The sequence below is a fragment of the Hippocampus comes genome, unplaced genomic scaffold (assembly GCF_001891065.2).
Source record: "Hippocampus comes isolate QL1 unplaced genomic scaffold, H_comes_QL1_v1.1 scaffold14, whole genome shotgun sequence".
Lineage (NCBI taxonomy): Eukaryota > Metazoa > Chordata > Actinopteri > Syngnathiformes > Syngnathidae > Hippocampus > Hippocampus comes.
Window position 1 is genome coordinate 1,416,611 of NW_017805839.1, and position 15,840 is coordinate 1,432,450.

The 15,840-nt window shown below is 41.6% G+C and overlaps 1 protein-coding gene across 1 annotated transcript; it reads left to right on the top strand.

The window, feature by feature from the left end:
- The first annotated feature begins 5,305 nt into the window (after nucleotides 1–5,305).
- exosc10 (exosome component 10) lies at nucleotides 5,306–15,609 on the top strand. Its single transcript, XM_019888058.1, has 25 exons — nucleotides 5,306–5,492; nucleotides 6,284–6,420; nucleotides 6,797–6,920; nucleotides 7,008–7,112; nucleotides 7,193–7,352; nucleotides 7,534–7,642; nucleotides 7,711–7,786; nucleotides 8,059–8,169; nucleotides 8,271–8,414; nucleotides 8,940–9,130; nucleotides 9,214–9,370; nucleotides 9,500–9,648; nucleotides 9,781–9,831; nucleotides 9,959–10,070; nucleotides 10,147–10,194; nucleotides 10,283–10,358; nucleotides 11,460–11,566; nucleotides 11,640–11,732; nucleotides 12,028–12,096; nucleotides 12,188–12,293; nucleotides 13,204–13,277; nucleotides 14,880–15,054; nucleotides 15,146–15,210; nucleotides 15,318–15,394; nucleotides 15,472–15,609. The coding sequence occupies exons 1-25, from the start codon at nucleotides 5,367–5,369 to the stop codon at nucleotides 15,500–15,502; spliced, it is 2,673 nt and encodes an 890-aa protein (XP_019743617.1). The 5' UTR covers nucleotides 5,306–5,366; the 3' UTR covers nucleotides 15,503–15,609.
- The last annotated feature ends 231 nt before the right edge of the window (nucleotides 15,610–15,840 follow it).

Consider the following 15,840-nt stretch of genomic DNA (forward strand, 5'->3'; position numbering starts at 1 on the left):
TACAAGGGAAGGTTACACTTCTCATTCCAATTTAAAAAACAAAACAAAAACACACACACACACACACACACACAAACACACACACGAAGTACTTTTCCAAGCATTAACGTTACAGTAGTTATCGGCCACAGGTGTGATGGCAAGAGTTTCATTATCCTGCGGATTTGCGAAAGCAATTTGAAATTGTCACTTTGAGTTCCGGGAGAACTGTTACAAGCGTTCTCTGTTTTCATTCCTGACATTTTTGTTCAATTAATAGGACATATACTCAGCAAATTAATCAATAGTGAAATCCATCTGGGTGATGCCGTTGCCCAGGGACTCAGTTTGCTGTCAGCAGGAGAAGCTTCAAGAGCTGCCAAAAACAAACCAAAAGAAAAAAAACCCAAACAAAAAATACATGCCAGTCTGATCATTGCAATCTCGCCACCGGCTTCTTTTGGCAAAATGTATACTCAGCTGTGTTTTTCACTTTGTGAATCTGTCCGTTGTTGCGTATTGGATTGGCTTCTTTACACTATGTGTGGTATTTGTCGTCGTTGTATTCAAGCCAGCCTCACCTACTTAATCTTTTGAATGTCCTTTTAGCGGCCAGATAGGTGATGTCATCAGATGTCTGACAACTTGTGCCACGTGGCTCTGTTTGAATACCGACTTGATGAATGGAGAATTGACAAAGGCCGTTACTGAGCAGACATTGAAACAGCTTCATAAATTTGAAGAGGCTTGGAGGGAAGTAACATATCCAAACACAAGTTGGAATGGCAGGTTTCTCTCAAACAACTTTGAGTGCAAAAGAGGCCATGATGTTTGCATTCGAGCAGTGGTCCCCAACCCCCGGTCTGTGGGTCATTTGGTACCAGGCCACACAGAAAGAATAAATAACTTACATTACTTCGGTGTTATTTATTTCGGACTCTGAAAGATGTTTTATTTTGAAAAATTACCGGATCCTATGTTACATCCGTGTACAGTATGTCACTCTTGACGCATGTCTCGGCCATGTGATAGGTTACCGCTAAAATGAAACCCAGGAGTTGGCAAAATGAGTAAAAAAACAAACGTCTCTGGGAAGGTGAAAAGGCCCAGCCAGGAGACAGAAGAGAAGCTCAAAAAAAAAGAAGGCTACATTTAATAGACAGTATCGAGTCCAACTTAAAATACGAATTTATCTCAATGCGAGATTCCCACGCACCAAGCCCACTCTGCATAATATGCGGCAATGGTAAGCCGTATTTTTCATGCACTTTGTATTTGCGCTGTATCTTATTTGGAAGGCACGTTTAAACGTTAGCGACGAGAGAGTGTTGCGGCCAGATAGGACGTTCCTCGTGTCATGATTGGTGTTTAGTATTATATTTAGAAAATAACGCAGTTTCATGCAGGTTATATCATATTATTTTGTTGTATTTCTCCAGCCCGTCCCTGAAAATATTGTCTGACATTAAATCGGTCCGAGGCGCAAAAAAGGTTGGGGACCGCTGCATTAGAGGATAAAATGCTTCGTTCCACATGAACATTTGTTGTTTTTGCATCATTGTATGCGGTTCTTTTGTGTATAAATTTGTTACATTAAGGAATGTAATTTTACCAGTGTTTACATGGGAAACATATCTTTCACTTTTTCGGATTACATCCTGAATAGTTGGGGGAAAAAAGTAATTTCTCATTTGTTTCGGGTACAGCGAAGCAATGGCGACATCTTTGTTTTTGTAAAGTAGCAGTACTGTGGCGATGTTTTAATGAAATAAGTGTGAGCGCTGCCAAGCTCTTTCACATTTTGTTTTTCCTGACCTGGATTGTTTGGATTTTTGTTTTTAATTTAAATTCTGCACAAAGGTCAAGTGTTGCTTTGAAAGAAAGAACGACATGGTGACAAAATTATGTTCATGTGTGGAAAATATATGAGCGGACAGAAACATTTCTTAAGTTGATACCAACACAGACAGCCTGGCAACGCTTTTCATTTTGGATCAGAGACGAAAAAGCTGCCAAACAGATTACAGTGTGACAACATGACAAGTTGCGCGGCCCAAAATGACAACGCTTGGCCTTTCTGTTCACTCTCGTATGTATTTTGCCGTGCGAGTGATCTCTGTGAGATCGTGGCAGCAGCGTTTTCACATTGAAAAGTCATTTGCTGATCTTGATATGCTGAAGCTGTGCATGTATAATATTGTTTGGTGCATTTGTGTTTTCTAAATGAGGCGGTTAATAAAAACAAACAAAATCAACCGAGATTTTTGACTGGATCTGTGCAAGAGGCTACACAGCACTGTACATTATAATGTGTCATTTTCAGCATCGGCAGCTTCATTGTCTTTTACTGCAGGTTAAATATAAGTGGTGCCTTGAGGGAATACGGAAGCTATAAAATGCTAAATAAAACGACATTTTTGCAAATGTTTTAATCAAATGGTAGCCGTAATCTCCCGTTCATTGCTGGGGGGGAAAAAAAGCACATTAACCTGAATGCTTTTGTTCATTTATAAATTGATCTCATAAGGGGATTCATGACATGGAATCTTATGCTTCTGCACTGAAGCATCTAACGTTGGCTGGATTATGTCATTCTTTGAACATGTGGGGAAAATGCCATTTAAAAATAAACACAATGTCATCAACATTATGAATGAAAGGGAGAAAGAAGAAGAATCTTTTAGCTGTGTTTTTTTTTTTTTTATGATTTGGCCTTTGTACACATCACAATGGATTTCTAGTTGTTGATTATTGAAGCGTAGGCTCTCGGCTATTACCCCCTTTTACAAAGAATATGGCATTCAACATTTGATAATCACGGTTATTTTGTGGAGGGTAACTCCATTTTCAGGAATACAAATGTATTTGGACAATTGACAAAAACTGTAGTTGTCAACGGCCATGATTGCAGTTCATGATTGCCCTCCCGGGAAATGCTGAGCCAAGCCTGATCAGCAAGCTCCGAGAAGCCTGATAATGATCCTGACCATTTGAATCAGGTATGTTGAAAGACAGAGAGACATCGAAAACATGCTGGATAAGGGCTCTGGGGGACCGGACTTGAGCACCCCTGCTCCATTGTGTGACCTATCCATCTGCATGGTAAACTGCTGTCCTATCAATCTTCTGTTGCCGGTCTGTCACCTCATCAATAAAGACCAGTGAACTAAACTTTATTCAATTTATGAAAGTATTTCATAGCTGTTTAATGAAGTTACACCTTACCCAAGACACACATTTACCCAAAACAAAGTGGCTGCAAATTGTTACCCTGGACCTATTGGGTAGATTTTATTTTATTTTATTAATTAATTAATTTATTTATTTTATTTTTAAAGGCAGTTGAACTCCCACTGTTTCGTAATAGAAGAGCAGAACGGCTCGCTCGTAGACTGATTTTCAGTCATGAGCAGAAAACGAAAGATTTGGACTTTGTTGTTTAATTTCACACTTGATAGATGGACAGAGAATCCAAAGTCCAGACATAACTTATTTGGAGACAAGATATTAAAAAAAAAAAATCAATTTTCACTAATATTGTACATCCCATTGAACTCATAGACTTGCAAGTGTACAATTTCATTCAAGTTTAGAATTGCTGGAGTCCACATCGTTAGCACTAAAACAACAGAATGACATGAAAAGGTGCTGTGAATTATCGATCCAGGCAGTGTTGCAGAAATGCTTTTAAGATAATAAGGAGTGGAGGACCCTGTAGAGAAATCAATGAGGCGAGAAAGTAAGGAAAAGAGAGGTTTCTCGCCACACACCACAGATCATCCATAACGAGGTGGAGTGTCAATACTTTGCAATGGCTCTTCACCTTCATGTATTGACCACTGCATCGCCGCGTCAGGCAACTGAAACTTTATTTTGCAGTGCAGATAGCAGGAAATAGTTAAGTCACTTCTGCACACTAAGTATACTCCACTTTCTACGGATGCCTATTGCTGAATTGCAACTTGTGTTGATTCACTCTTCGAGCGGGATGGGCTGAGAAGGCACACGCCGCGTATCACCTCTCATCAGTGAAGATGCTGGCAGTGAATCGTTTCCATCCATTTTCCATGTCGATTATCCTGATTCTTGGTTGCAGTTGAGCTGGAGCCTACAACAGCTGACTTTGGGCAAGAGGTGGAGTGCACGCTGGGCTGTCACCAGCCGAGCACCGACAATAACCACAAACAGTCACGTTCACACACTGGTGAGTGGTCCATTTGGTACCTGGGCCTTCAGTGGGGATCACTATCAAGTGACAAATTTAGAGTCAACGCTGCACAAAACCCCAATAGAATAGCATGTAAATGTGCTAAATATATAATTTAGTCAACAGTAAATTTTAATCAGATATTGCAGTATGTTCTCTTCAACGTATTGTTGCAGCTGATATAAAAAAATGTTTGAAGCACATCCGTTTTTTTAGACATTTCTTTTTTTTGTTTGTTTGTTTGGGCGGCACGGTGGTGCGATTGTGAGCATGGATGTTTGTTAGTCTATGTGTGCCCTGAAATTGGTTGGCAACCAGTTCAGGGTGTCCCCCGCCTACTGCCCGAAGACGGCTGGGATAGGCCGCAGCACGCCCGCGACTCTTGTGAGGATAAGCAGATTAGAAAATGGTTTGTTTGATTTGGAAAAGCTTGCGCAATATAGATTTTACAGTGTGTTGTAATTTGTAGCTATGGTGTTGCAGAAAAAAAAATCTACTATTTGCTCAACCTAACTGCAATTCATAAATATTATACATTACGGTATTACACAAATTGTTATTATTATTCTGATTAGTAGTAGTAGTAGTATTATGAAAACCTCTTGTGCTGCAAAAAAACAAAACAAAAAAAAAAAACTCAGCAGCGAAGCTGAGCTCGTCCTAAATGGACACTGCCTCATTCACACCACCAAAAGACTATTTGGAGACTTTCAAGTACCTACAACCACGAGAGAAAATATGAAAAGTCCACACGGGAGCTGAGATTTGAACTTCAGATTCTCAAAACTGTGTAGGCGTGCTCCCACCATTTCAGCGACATGAGTGAATAACAGCAGACAGCAAATGTCAACACTGCCTCCCTGCGAGTCCAGGATCTTGGTGCAGTCAATATACGTCTAAAGTTCAAGATGATGCAGTGCAAAACATGACCAATCACCAAAATGTCCTCCAAGTCAGTCGACCCAATTAAAATGGAACCATTACGTACTCATGAATGATTTGTTTAATACTTTTTATTCACGATTACTGTATTAGAGACTGCAGTTGCGTTTTGTTGCCGCTACATGCCAAATCGCTAGAGAGCGCTGAGTCAACATTTAGGTTTGATTTATTAGCGGCGTAAAAGAAGGATACGCGGAAGTGGTTGGCGAGTGCCTCACATGTACACATATTTCACGATATGATGGACTCTTTAAATAAAAACGACGCCAAAAATAGGGGTTTACAAGACACTAAGCCTGATGCCCCAGAAGGGGAGGGCAAAGAGTTCTGTCCTGGTTACCAAGACGTCGATGCTTTCGTTAAAGTAAGTGGTGGTGTGTGCCTTTAGCGAAACAAGGAGTTACGTACGAGTCGATAGTAGCAACGTGGATGTCCGTTAGCTCATTTTTTGGTTCAGTCCAATTTCAGTCATAGACATTTTAAAACAGAAATAGTACTAAGACTTCGGCTGTCGTCGATCCATCGAAGTCGCGATCCACTCTTTAAAGAAGTTAACAATAATGAATTATAAAGTAATCAAGAAAATATGTTATTCAAAATTGTCCATTGAAAAAGATATTCTTTTTAAGCTCACAACACATACTTACATTTTCAAGGTGCCTTGTCAACAACTGAGGATGAACATGACAACTGTATCGAGAAAAAAAATGAAAATAGTTTGATGAAAAATCACAATTGCACACAATAAGCCTTTTTTTTTTTTTAATAACCCACTTTTGCATCCAGACTCACCACTTGAGAATCCCTGGTGAATAGGAACAGTTGCAGTTACTACTGCTGTACTGTTTTGGTAGAAGTTCGAGGATTGTTATGGAGCCCCGCCCCCTCCCAAATCACTTGTGCTCCAAATATCAAGAAAAATATTAAGCCATTGCTGCAATGCATTTTATTTATATACAACAGATTTGAAACCCTTGTCATTTATCGTCATCGACTGTTATTTGGCCAAGGGTAAACAGTTTCGTTGGCTACATCATTGGAGTTGTAGCCGCACTCTTACTTTTATAGCTTGATGCAAAAACATCCTTGAGTTTCTGAAGTGATATTATTCTGATCATGGGTTTTTAAAATGTCTGTTATGTCTCCTCTTGGCAGTATGGGTTGAGTTCAGTGTTGTTGGCCACCAAAGCATCTGGCAGCTTGCCTCAAGCTGGCGATGAATTTGATTTCTATCGCAGCTTCCCCGGTTTCCAGGAATTCTGTGAAGTTCAAGGGGATCAGCTCTTGCTCTGGTGAGTTTACAATATCAAGCATGATGATCGTAGAAAGGGTTCTGTCAGTCGTAGAACCCTTTCTACGATGGAACTTTCCTGTACGACTGAGAGCCTCCACAAGCATGATGATGAAAATTGTGGATGTCGATGGGTCACGGGCTTGGTACTGTGACTGCGAGTCAAAGATTTTAAGTCGTATTCCCCTGAATCCATTTAAGTCTATCTGTTACAATACTTTTGCATACCTAATAAATGAGTTAAGCCACATATAAGTAGCCGGAAATTAAAATGGGACTGTTGACTTCTTGCTTCATATTCTCTTATTGATGTCAAAACCAATTCAGTACCTTTGAAGAGGCGTCTAAATCCTAACATGTATCTCTCTCTGCCTTAGCATGAGTCAGATCATGCGGCATCACAGCTGCCGTTCTCGCATGAGAGACCGTGATAAACTCACCGGGTTGGAGGAGCGGTTTGACTTGGTCGTGGACTCCAACGACGTTATCCTGGAGAAAGTGGTATTTGCTACAATTTTTCGGTGCCGCGGATTGATTTCTAAAAAGCTTGATACAAATCAACTGGAGAAATGAAATCCATTTTCCCAGGGGAATCTTCTGGATGAGGCCGATGGCGTGAACAGGAGCCAGCAGCCCGTCATGCCCGCAGGCTTTCAGCCTCCCAAGATTGTCGTTTCCAGCTGGAATCGCAAGGTTGGCTGATTCGCCGCTCGTCGTCCAGATACCGGTCTTATGCCGCTCATCTGAGCTAAAGCGATGCTTGTATCGATCAGGGTTCAGGCTCGGGAGGTCGCTCCGAGACGTTCAGACTGCTCCAAGCCAAGAATATCCCGAGGCCTCAGCTGAAATTCAAGGAAAAAATTGACAACAGCAATACGCCGTTTATTCCCAAGATTTTCATCAAGCCCAACGCGCTCAAACCACTTCCTTCATGTAAGATGTTGTTCACATGATAGATGTCATCCCTTGAGAGATACTTGGACAAAAATGTTTCATCACCCTCATAAGCGGTCCGATCAACCTGCTGAAGTGTGGTGACATTTCGTCTGTTCCAGTCTTTCAGACTTAACATTTCTGACTCGTTCTCTTGATTCTTCTATTTTATTGTGGACAGATTTCACCACGAAACAAATCCGTAAAGAGAAGCCGGAAGATCTGGATGTCCCGCCAGCACTGGCTGACTTGATTTACCAGCAGCGAACGCAAGAACACATCGAAGACATGTAAGGACTTTCCTGTCATGGAATATCTTGCTTTTTTTTCTGAGTCTCTTAAACTTTTTCCCTAATAGGTTTGTGCATCCTTACCAGTTTGAATTGGATCGCCTGACAGTGCCTGATAGCCTTCTGTCCAAGACGCAGCCTCAGGTAGGCTCCCGAAGCCTTTTGGGCCATGTTCCGATGAAAAAATCTGCACTTTGGGCCACAAGCAAATGTTAAAAAAAAAACAACAACAACAAAAAAAAAACGGAAGACTTGACTAAATATCGTGACAATATCGTGACAATATGATGTTTGGATATTGTTACGGCCCTAATAAACACGTGTTTAAAATTCCACTAGTGTGGATGGAGGAAATATGCGTGTCCATGAAATCATACTTGTAGTGTCTTCTCAACTACAGCTGCCTACATTTGCAGATGTACAAACCAATAGAAGAAACAAACTGCTCTTTCGTTGAGACACTGGAGGAACTGGCGGCTCTGAATGAGAAGCTCATCGAGGTGTCTGAATTCGCGGTGGACCTCGAGGTACATACGATTCCAGTTTCCCACAAAATCGATGCCACTCATCGTCCAGGTCTGGCATCGCTGCCAGTTTGCCAACTGACTTATCCGGATCTCCTTGACAGCACCATTCATACAGGAGCTTCCTGGGAGTCACCTGTCTGATGCAGATCTCCACCAGAGAGCAGGACTTCATCATTGACACCTTGGCGCTCCGCAGTGAGATGTACATCCTGAATGAGGCCTTCACCAACCCATTGATAGTCAAAGTATTGCAATTGCTTCGCTTATTATTATTATTATTATTATTATTTTTGTTTTTTTTTTAATGTTTTAATTTTTATTTTTTTATGGTGTTATGTTGGCAGCGTAACTCTTCAAAGAGGGAAGATTCATCAAGATTACATCATAATAATTGTTGATTTCTGGCTACCACTATTTCAGGGTTACCTCTGTCATTATTTGAGATTCAGTTCTCCATATATGGCAAACATTTTTTTTAAACTGATGCTACGCAGTATTTTTTTTTTGTGTTCCACTTTATTACATTTCAATGCTTGCATCCGTCTTATGGCGGCGTACATGTCAGCCATAGTAGCCCAATAGTCTCTGACGACCAAAATAGCCTGAAAATGATCTATTGGTAGGGCAAAGCGCAAACCGTGTTATTTCACAGTTTCTTTTCTTCTCGGAGCGTCGTGTCCAGGAATCACGATGTAAAAGGTGTGTGTATGTTTGTTTTGATTGAATGCAACCCTATCTTCAATTGATTTCATTCTCTGTGTGGCCCTCAGGTGTTTCACGGAGCAGACTCGGACATCGAGTGGCTCCAGAGGGACTTCGGCTTGTATGTGGTCAACTTGTTCGACACGCACCAGGCCAGTCGAGTGTTAAACCTGGCCCGACATTCGCTCGACCACCTGCTCAAGCACTACTGCAGCGTGAATTCAGATAAACGCTATCAGCTTGCCGATTGGAGGATCCGGTAGCATGCCATTTTTCCAGTCGGATCTGATTCTGTGGATGTTGCAGTTGCAGTATGCTCAAACCGTGAACTTGACTCCGTAGGCCCCTGCCAGACGAGATGGCACTCTATGCTCGCAGTGACACCCACTATCTCCTTTACATCTACGACCGTATGAAGGCGCAGCTCTTGGACTTCAACCACGGCCAGACTGGTCTGCTGCAGAGTGTCTGGAACAAGAGCAAAGACGTTTCGCTGAAAGTTTGTACAACTCTTGACATGTCGCTCCCAAGAGATTGAAATGCCACCCCGATGTTATCTTCTTTACTCCTTGTCTTCTCTCTCTTAATATTTCTCCTAATTCTCACTGTGTTCCTTTCGCCCACGCAGAAATATGCCAAGCCAATATTCACAGAGGAATCCTATCTGGAGGTGCAGAGGAAGCAGAAAAGGTCTTTGAACACCCAACAGCTCACTGCCTTCAGACTACTCTACGCCTGGAGGGACAAGCTGGCTCGGCAGGAAGATGAAAGCACCGGGTAGGGTGTTTGGGAAGGGATCTCAACTGCTTCAGACAGGTTTTCGCAGCCCACGTGTTCAGCGAAAATCTCAGTGTACTGTTCTCAACACGGTTGATGTTTGTTTTTTTTTTTGTTTTGTTTTTTTTTTAGATATGTCTTGCCCACCCACATGATGATCAAGATATCTGAGGAGCTGCCCAAGTAAGTTGACTCAGTCTCCCGCTTGAACAATCGTCCATCTGTTCAGTCATGTCTCACCACTTCGTGCCTGACTTTTGTGTTTTATTCATAAACTCAGCGCTAGCGTTTTGTTATTTTTCCTACTCAGAGAGCCTCAGGGCATCATTGCCTGCTGTAACCCCGTCCCCCCGCTGGTACGGCAGCAGGTCAATGAGCTACATTTGTTAGTGCAAGAGGCTCGAGAAATGCCTCTCCTCAAGGTGAGAAGCGCTCTAACCCCCTTCCACTATTGCCCTCTTTGAATTATTTTTCACCACTTTGAGTTTCTGCACACAGGCTGAAATTGCAATGCAAAAAAGAAAAGGACTCACGCCAGTAAAGAAGGTGAGAATCCTGTCAATCAAAACAGCTATTTTCCTGCAGTAAACGCTGAATGTTTACCATGACGATTTTGTTGTTCATTTTTTTTCAGCCACAGGTTACGTTGTTTGGTCCTCACGATACATCCAGGGCCCCTGAGTGCACTGAACCTCACATTTCTGCTGATGGTGAGCTGAACAGTATAAATGTTGATGTTTATTAGGCATTAGCAGACTGCGATGCACATGTCGAAGCAACAGATGGCCATAAAAAGCCCTCCTCATCCTCAGGCCATATCAGCCAAAAGAGGTCTGAAAAAAAGTCATTACCAGAAAAGGCAGACCAGCAAAAAAAAGGGAGATTAAGGAAAAGTGACACGTTTATAGGTATAAAATACTGATGAGTCAATATCACACTTGAATATAAAGATGAATTAAAAAATATATATCTTTCCATCCTGCTTATCCACATTCGGATTACGAGTTTGTTGGAGCCTGTACCATCTGACTGGTTGCAAGTCAATCACGCATCCGTGCGTGGTACATTTAGAGTTTTCAACTATTTTGACATGACTTTTGGGGGAGTGTGGGAACATGCGAGCGTTCCTGTGGAAAACAACAAGCGCCTGTGTAACATGATGCATTTTGAACATAAACACTGTGCTATGTCCATCCATCGATCCATCCATCTATCCATCTATTTTGTAATCCGCTTATCCTCACAAGGCTCGCAGGGGCGTGCTGGAGCCTATCCCAGCTGTCATCGGGCAGCAGGCGGGGGACACCCCGAGCTGGTTTCCAGCCAATTGCATTGCAAACAAAGACAAACAACCATTCGCGGTCGCAATCGCACTTTGGGACGATTTCGAGTGTTCAGTGTCCAATGCATGTTTTTGGTTCGTGGGAGGAAACCGCAGTACCCGGGGAAAACCCACGCAGGCTCGGGGAGAACATGCAAACTCCACACAGGAAGGCCGGAGCTGGAACCAAACCTGGTACCTCTGCACTTGTGAGGTCGATGCGCTAATCACTTGACCACTGCGCTATAGGGAAATGAAAAAAAAAATGTACATAATGATTCAATTTAGTTGTATTGCACGTACAAATTTACATTGATAGACATTGTACCGCAATAAACGATGAAAAACAAAAGTTTAGTAGCAAAATGTATTGAACGTAAAAGTTAAATATAACTGAAGTGTACTCAGGCAGTAAGAAAGGGGGCCCTGCTGACAAAACCTTGAGAATCACTGACTCCAACCATTCATGTCATTTCTTTTCCCTCCTCAGAACTGCCTGTGAAACAAGGAGTGCTCTTCTCTGATGATGACCATAAATCCGCCGATGTTGAGAAAACACGTGGTCTTGTGGCACCTGCCAAAATTACATTGTTTGAGGTAACCTTTAGCTCTTCTCAAAATGTTTGAAGCCAAGGCAGCTGTCTTGACAGATGTTTGCCTTTTTTTGCAGGAGCCAGAAACAAAAGAAATCCAACAGTCCCTTTCTATGGCTCAAGTGAAAGCTCGGCGAATTATTGAATCATTTGAAAACCCTTTCAGAATGGTAAGTGTTGACCATACACCAGCCCCAAAGAACAATTTCTGTACCATCTGAACCAGGGGTACTTGAGTCCTGTCCCCGAGAGCCCCTACCGGGCCTGTTTTACATGCTTTCCTCCTGCAACACACCCGATTCAAATGATCACAATGGATAGCAGCAGGCTTCTGATCAGTTGGATCAGGTGTGTTGCCGGAGGGAAACGTAAAACAGGCAAGTTTTGGGGGCTCTAGAGGACTAGACTTGGGCACCCCTGATCTAAACCGAAGCACGATATTTCGTTGTTCTTGTGTGATTTCAGTACTTGCCTTCCAGTGGTGTGCATGTCAATGAGAATGCAAAGTTAGACCCTTCTTCAAAGATATTTGAGGTACTGCACACAGCTCTTACAGGCAGCTGTACTTTGAAAAAAATGAAATAAAAAATGTACACACAAACCTAAGCAAACTCTTATTTTTCAGATCAGTAAAAAATGGAAACTGCGGAGTATGGAACAGCAGCAGAGGGAGTTGGAGTCGGCAAAGAAAAGAAAGGAGGAAGCCAAACAACAAGCAAAGAAGGCAGCAGGTAACGTCATGGAATATGATGGTTCAATGGGTGCATGAAAGGTCTTGAATTGCAGATAAAGTGTGAACGGTTGGCCCACTATAGAAACAAATGTAAATAAGATGTGGGCATAACCTGTAGTGCATTTTTTTTTTCTTTTTCGAAATATGCACCAAAAGTATGCAAACACATGAGCATGCAGCGAAGACTCAGTAACTTCCACAAACAACCCAGGCTCCTCCCTAACATACAAAGAGTTTAGGTGATGTTCATATTGTTGGTGTGCACCCCCCCCCCCCCAAAAAAAAGTCACGTGGAACAGGGTTTGCAGAAGTAAATATGGTCCGGCATGTTGGGGTTCATCTTGACTTTGTATCAGCTCCTGTTGACAGAGGAGCAATGCGGGAGGTGGTAGAAATATTTTGGGGAAATTGGGCTGCTGATGACGGACACTAGAGGCCTAATGTGGTACGGATGAGTTGTTTATACTGCAGATGCATTGCAATCATATCCGATTTATATCCACATTCAAAAGAGTCCCAGATCAGATTTGGAAAAATCAGAATTTTGCTATTTACACTGCATGAACAAAACAAATATGTGTCACATATAAGCAACAACAAAAAAATCTCAATGGAGCTGCAGTGTGAAAATTGCTTTCGCCTCTCCTCAATTTGCGGCACACCAGTTCCTACTTTCAGGGCTATTCTGCCATCTTGTGGCACCTAGAGTCATGAAGAGCACAGAAACAAATCAGCAAGTTTTTCAGCAAATAGCTATGGCTAGGTTCCACAGAAAACCCAAATTGGTGAATTCAGAAACAAAGTGTACACTGGTTTTCACTGCACAAGTAATTAAAAAGTCAATTTTCCATACTTCCACTTTAATACCGCTCATTCTAATCCAAATGCCATTTTATTGTTTTCATCAGAAGAAAGACAGAAGGCTAAAGAAAGCTACCAAGAGTCTCTTCAGAATGTGGCCACCGTGCGCCAGCAAGCCGCTGTGAGTACTTTTCACTTTTTTTTTTTTTTAATCTGTTCAATTCCACTAAACGGACACCCTTGCACTTTCGGTGACCCTTTTTGAAACACTTTGTAAACTTCCCCACAATTTTCCTGACACATTGCTTACTTAAGTGGCCACTGATACATTTGATGTCTCACAAAGGTGAACTTTTTTCTATTTATGTGCCTGTGCCGTGATGTGCTTGGAGAAGAACCCTCAGATGGGAGCAAAGACACACACTGAAGGTTTTAGTAGAGCGGTAATTTTCGACTAAGACACAAACGGCACACTAGCGCGCCGTAAGAGATCATCGGGGGGTACTGCAGGGTATTAGCCAATTTTCCTTCATTTTTGCAAAAATTCTTCTTTTCTGATTGGCTCCTTCTAAATGCTTTTAGAAAGGCCTTTGGTCCACCTTCAGTCTGCAGTGCAATGAACAGTTTCTCCATTAGTGTATGAGCACTGAGCCATCAATCACTTGTGCGCAAACACACATGCACATGTTCTGGTTTAACATTAGTGGAAATGTTCTACCTGCTGAAGAAACATTCACTAAAAGAGATGCGGTTGGAAAAAAAAACTGCTCTCAATGGCTCTGTGTGAACAGTCAGTGTTGTGGTGTGTGTCTGGTTATCGGTGCGGGGACTTGGCCATTATATTATGCACACTGTGAAGCCCGGTTGGTTTACTAAGTACAGACTGAATTGCTTCCATGAGTCCCTTTGTAACCCGAAACGGTCATAAATTGAAGTATGTTTCCCGTTGAGATGCAATTAGTCCGTTTCAACCCCAAAACTAAAATTAAAAAGAAATAAAACACTTAAAAATATATTTATTGCTCATTAACTTTAAAGAGAGGGAAAAGGGGAGGGCTTCTTCACCCCCTACAGAGAAAAAGTCTTCCACAATAACATGGAGACTTTCTGATTTACTTATTTTCATTCAGTCTTTTTCTTTTGTAATTCATTGGTTGATTTGGGCATACCGATCTAGGGAAACCTGTCTTTTTTTCTGTAGAAAAGCAAATTAAAATAATCAAAGTGGGATGTCACATTGTTGTTGAAAGGATTAATTTGCTACACGTCTTTTAGTCTTTTTTTTTTTGTCTCGCTCACGTCATCCGTGAGCACACTCTATTTAGAGAAGGCAGTACTTTTTAGGAGTGGGCGCGGCTGCCCGTGGCGTCTGTGATTGGGTAACGTGGTAACGTGGATAGAACGTCCGCCTGGCGACAACATGCATGGACGACGTGAACCGTTCGTTACTTAAAGACACGTCACAGTTGAATAAACGACGTACACAAGGTGGATAGTATCATCATGTGTGATTGGATGAATGAGGATGTGGAACTTCTGCCTACATATGCAATGGCTTTCCCCCTTTTCAGTTTACAGCAATGCCTTATTTATGTTGACGCTTACACAACCATTCATATATCGAAAAGAGTACATGAATAGAGATCATTTTTTTCTCCGAAAGCTTTGTGCGTATAACTCAAATTGGTCATAAATGTGACTGTTAGTAAGTCGAGGTTCCACTGTACTTTTGACTCTCATACAAAGTGTAGTGATGATGATCTTGGCTTTCCCATTTGATCAGGAATGTGCAAAAGCAGATGGAAAGAAACGCGAGAGGGTCTCCAGTGAGCCTGGAGAGTCGACTCCCAAGCCGAGTAAGAAACTGAAGTCTGCAGAGAAAAAAAAGCCCAAAGCTCCTCCTCAAGAGAGCTTCACGCCGTTTGACTACAGCCAGTCAGACCTCAAAGTATTTTCCGGTATGTTGCTTTATATAAATATGAAAAATAATTTTACTGCCAAGTTTGTACTATTCAATATATACTTGCGTTTTTGTTTTTTTTAATACAGATGTGAAATCAAAGGACAAGTCACAGTTTGATCCAAACAGACAATCCTATGACCCTAAGAAAAAGGTACATTGGTTTTTTTTTTTTTGTTTTGTTTTGTTTCATACAAATGTAAATAAAATTGTGTACTTGTTTCTTAGCCCTGAGTGGATTTTTTTTTTCTCGTCTTACAGAAAACAGCAGGTGGGAAAAAGAGTAATCCAGGGGCTGGAAATAGGAGTATGTCATACCTAGCTGGAACCTCAAACAGGTAAACAAATGTAATTTTGTAAATATTATATATTTTCCCCTCATCACTTAAGTATTTTTTAATCTTATTCTTTACAGAGGATTTCGCCACAACTGGCCCAAAAGATAGAGACAGTATTTATTTTCAAGCGCTGGGATTTTATCTTGTTTTATTTCAAAGATGCAACCTTTATTTTTTTTTCCATCTATGTGAACAGCAGTGCACAATTAAAGATGATGTTCTTAAAAACTGATTGGTTGTCAATTTGTTATGAAAATATATTTCAACTACGGTAACTTTGAGAAACTGCTGAGAGAACTCAAAAGTTGTGACTAATGTTCCCAAACTGGGAGGATTGGTGTTACCAGTAGGATGATGCTCCTCGCCACACAGCTCGGCCGATCAAGGTGTGGATGAAGGACCACCAAGCCAAATATTGACTGGCTAACACACCTTCTTCCACGTTT

Coding starts and splice junctions, on each gene's coding strand:
- exosc10 (XM_019888058.1), top strand. CDS start 5,367: ATGATGGACTCTTTAAATAAAAACGACGCCAAAAATAGGGGTTTACAA. Junction 7,787..8,058: donor TGTCCAAGACGCAGCCTCAG/GTAGGCTCCCGA, acceptor CTACATTTGCAG/ATGTACAAACCAATAGAAGA. Junction 9,371..9,499: donor GCAAAGACGTTTCGCTGAAA/GTTTGTACAACT, acceptor TCGCCCACGCAG/AAATATGCCAAGCCAATATT.